The 4,384-nt window shown below is 40.1% G+C and overlaps 1 protein-coding gene across 1 annotated transcript; it reads right to left on the minus strand.

Annotated features, from left to right (window-relative positions):
* Window positions 1–2,065: 2,065 nt before the first annotated feature.
* Window positions 2,066–3,761, minus strand: LOC145696496 (uncharacterized). Its single transcript, XM_081773543.1, has 3 exons — window positions 3,239–3,761; window positions 3,094–3,196; window positions 2,066–3,054 (listed from the first exon to the last, which is right to left on the minus strand). Exons 1-3 carry the CDS (start codon window positions 3,265–3,267, stop codon window positions 2,575–2,577), a joined length of 612 nt encoding a protein of 203 aa, XP_081629669.1. The 5' UTR covers window positions 3,268–3,761; the 3' UTR covers window positions 2,066–2,574.
* Window positions 3,762–4,384: the final 623 nt, after the last annotated feature.

Consider the following 4,384-nt stretch of genomic DNA (forward strand, 5'->3'; position numbering starts at 1 on the left):
TAAAATAAGGGCAAAAAACGAATTTTCAAAATTTTGACCTCGTTTTTGGGCGATTCATGATAACGATGACCATCGAAAAAAAAATTTTTTTTTTGAATTTTTTTTCTGTTGGGTTTGAGAGGCCCAGAATCAACCAAAATGACGCTCGGAAGACGGCAGAAACGCTGCAAATAAAATTAGGGCAAAAAACGAACTTTCAAAATTTTGACCTCGTTTTTGGGCGATTCATGATAACGATGACCATCGAAAAAAAAATTTTTTTTTTGAATTTTTTTTCTGTTGGGTTTGAGAGGCTCAGAATCGACCAAAATGACGCTCGGAAGACGACAAAAACGCTGCAAATAAAATTAGAGCAAAAACGAATTTTCAAAATTTTGACCTCATCTTTGGGCAATTCATGATAACGATGACCATCGAAAAAAATTTTTTTGAATTTTTTCTGTTGGGTTTGAGAGGCTCAGAATCAACCAAAATGACGCTCGGAAGACGGCAGAAACGCTGCAAATAAAATAAGGGCAAAAAACGAATTTTCAAAATTTTGACCTCGTTTTTGGGCGATTCATGATAACGATGACCAACGAAAAAAAATTTTTTTTTTGAATTTTTTTCTGTTGGGTTTGAGAGGCTCAGAATCAACCAAAATGACGCTCGGAAGACGGCAGAAACGCTGCAAATAAAATAAGGGCAAAAAACAAACTTTCAAAATTTTGACCTCGTTTTTGGGCGATTCATGATAACGATGACCATCGAAAAAAAAATTTTTTTTTTGAATTTTTTTTCTGTTGGGTTTGAGAGGCTCAGAATCAACCAAAATGACGCTCGGAAGACGGCAGAAACGCTGCAAATAAAATAAGGGCAAAAACGAACTTTCAAAATTTTGACCTCGTTTTTGGGCGATTTATGATAACGATGACCATCGAAAAAAATTTTTTTGAATTTTTTCTGTTGGGTTTGAGAGGCTCAGAATCAACCAAAATGACGCTCGGAAGACGGCAGAAACGCTGCAAATAAAATAAGGGCAAAAACAAACTTTCAAAATTTTGACCTCGTTTTTGGGCGATTTATGATAACGATGACCATCGAAAAAAAAATTTTTTTTTTTTGAATTTTTTTTTCTGTTAGGTTTGAGAGGCTCAGAATCAACCAAAATGACGCTCGGAAGACGGCAGAAACGCTGCAAATAAAATTAGGGCAAAAAACGAACTTTCAAAATTTTGACCTCGTTTTTGGGCGATTCATGATAACGATGACCATCGAAAAAAATATTTTTTTTTGGGTTTTTTTTCTGTTGGGTTTGAGAGGCTCAGAATCAACCAAAATGACGCTCGGAAGACGGCAGAAACGCTGCAAATAAAATTAGGGCAAAAACGAACTTTCAAAATTTTGACCTCGTTTTTGGGCGATTCATGATAAGTTCGGGTCGGCTTGGCCCCTGCCCTGACTGAATTCAAAAACGGGGCTGGCCTTCCCTTCGGGTCGGCTTGGCTTCTTCCCTGACTGAATTCAAAAACGGGGCTGGCCTCCCCTTCGGGTCGGCTTGGCCCCTTCTCTGACTGAATTCAAAAAACGGGGCTGGCCTCCCCTTCGGGTCGGCTTGGCCCCTTCTCTGACTGAATTCAAAAAACGGGGCTGGCCTCCCCATCGGGTCGGCTTGGCCCCTTCCCTTACTGAATTCAAAAAACGGGGCTAGCCTCCCCTTCGGGTCGGCTTGGCCCCTACCCTGACTGAATTCAAAAAACGGGGCTGGCCTTCCCTTCGGGTCGGCTTGGCCCCTTCCCTGACTGAATTCAAAAAACGGGGCTGGCCTCCCCTTTGGGTCGGCTTGGCCCCTTCCCTGACTGAATTCAAAAACGGGGCTGGCCTCCCCTTTGGGTCGGCTTGGCCCCTTCCCTGACTGAATTCAAAAACGGGGCTGGCCTCCCTTCGGGTCGGCTTGGCCCTTTCTCTGACTTAATTCAAAAACGGGGCTGGCCTCCCTTTGGGTCGGCTTGGCCCCTTCCCTGACTGAATTCAAAAACGGGGCTGGCCTCCCTTCGGGTCGGCTTGGCCCCTTCTCTGACTGAATTAAAAACGGGGCTGGCCTCCCCTTCGGGTCGGCTTGTTCAAAAATGTGGCTTTTCAAAATTTGGGCCATCAATTTCGTTTGTACAATTTAAGACCCCTGGTCCAAACACAATGTAAAATAATCATTCGTCTGTATGAAATGTTCAAGATGAGCCTTCAATATTGCTGGCAGCGCTCCTTGTAAGTCCCGTATATATGTTCTTTGGGGTACAGTTAGCTTCTGAGAATCACTTTCTCCATTTTTAAGGCAAGGGAAGAAATTAAAGGCGTTTTCAAAAAAGGCAACGATCTCAGTAGGTCTGTAGCCTTCGCTGTACATTTCCAGTATCTGAGCAAGAGTTTTAACTTATTTTAGGGATTTTATAATTCGCTTTTTCAAAGAAAATTACAAAAATTAAAATTAACCATATAATCGGAAAAATCGATTTTATGCGAAATCCCTTGCTGGATAAGTATTTTGATTATGCGTCTGTTGTTGCTGCTCTGTGCATGAAGAAAGATCGAGTCGAGTCATTTGAAACAGCTTGGTTGAAGAAACGCATTGATTTTTTGAGAAGAAATCAGGGAATCATCATTCTCAAATTCTCCATCATTGTTGTCGTCTTCATTGTAAGAGATTGATCTATCTCTTTTTCTCAATTTTGTAGCTGTAAGGTGTCCGTTATCGCTGCTTTCTCTTTCACGTTTCCGTTTATTTTTATTTCTCGCGCTTGGGGGGCGAGCTGGGGTTCCTTGTCGAGATGTTCCTTGACTAGGTGTTTTTTGGCTAGAAGCTGGTCGTGAAGGGGTATTTTCTTTGTTATTAGGTGTACCAAAGCCACCAGAACTCGTTTCAGGAGAAGCAATTTGATCTCGTTGGCGATCGAAATCGTTCACAGCTTGCGCAATCGATTGAGTTTGCTGATTCGAAAGAACTCTTTCGCGAAGTGGCGAGCGGAAGTCAAGAGCGCGATTGACGTTCTTTTGGCTTTGAGCTGGGACATTTTCTTGCTGAAAAAATGATAGACAAAAATTAGAAATTAAAGCTACCCATCCAGAGGGAAATATTCCCTTTCGACCAAAGAAAGTTCGAAAACCTCTCGGGTAATGCCTAGGATTGCACGTTTCATCAAGATTTCTTATCAGACTGATTCTTAAGGAAAATGTTTATATTAATTAACATGAGAAGAAATACCTGTCAAGAACACACCACTCCCTTTCCATTTGAGACCAAACAAGATGATGCCTCGAGGAATCCAAAAGAAAAGCCTTTATAGTATTGTAGATATGACGGTTTCTCTGCAAGGCAGTTTTATACGCGATTCTACTCTCTAGTATCTCCTCAAGTTTTATTTGGGAATTGATTTTCGGCAAGTCCGAGAGTGTAAGTAGCAAACACTTATTCTCATTTGTTTTCTGAAAAACACCATCGACAGTAAGTAAAAATAAAGAAAGATTCGTTTCATTTTGTGTTTAAACGAATTGAGGATCGTATTTATAGGGAAGATTTATTTAATTATTGTCATAAGATAGTCTTAATGATCATACGATCAATTCTGGATCCCGAGAATGTCTAATTTACATCAATAAGACGGGTTGTCTGTAGTTATTATTTCAATATTTTCAGACATTAGCTGTCTAAAGTGTCAACTTTGTCTCCAAAAACAAGCAAAGTCAAACGTCTAAAATTTTTTATGAATACCGTAAATAACTTTAATATATTCATCATTTCCAAGCAAAATAAACTTTCCTAAAGACTTGTTGGTTTGATCTTATGAAAAAGTCATTGAATCAAGTATATTCGTTCTTACATCTGCTTAAAAGATTCCTTATAGGTAGAGAAGCGTTTTGATATACATATTTCAGCATTTTGTTTATATAAAGTGCGTGAACCGCCTTGAACCGCTGTGAACCGGGCGGTCAACCAAGCGGTTCGGTTTGAAAACCTGTTGAAATGATTCCTTTAGAGTAGAGAAGCGTTTTGATATACATATTTAAGCATTTTGTTAATATAAAGTGCGTGAACCGCCTTGAACCGCTGTGAACCGGGCGGTCAACCAAGCGGTTTGGTTTGAAAATATGTTTAAACGACTTGTTTTTGAAAAATATGCATTTCGATATACATATTGCCGGATCTCGACCCTTCTAAAGGCTTGAACCGCGACGAACCGCCAGAATGACCAGCTGGTTCATAAAATACCACCTCGATGAATTCAGTGATTCATAAGCTTCAAGAAAAGCTATAGATCGTAATCATAGCACGCCTAGATCAAAAGTTGAAATTCTTGAATTTTCGTATTTGGTAGTTTCAGTCAACTTTGTGGCGCTAGAAAATCTCCGA

This window comes from Oikopleura dioica, chromosome 2 (genome assembly GCF_907165135.1).
Source record: "Oikopleura dioica chromosome 2, OKI2018_I68_1.0, whole genome shotgun sequence".
NCBI classification, from domain to species: domain Eukaryota; kingdom Metazoa; phylum Chordata; class Appendicularia; order Copelata; family Oikopleuridae; genus Oikopleura; species Oikopleura dioica.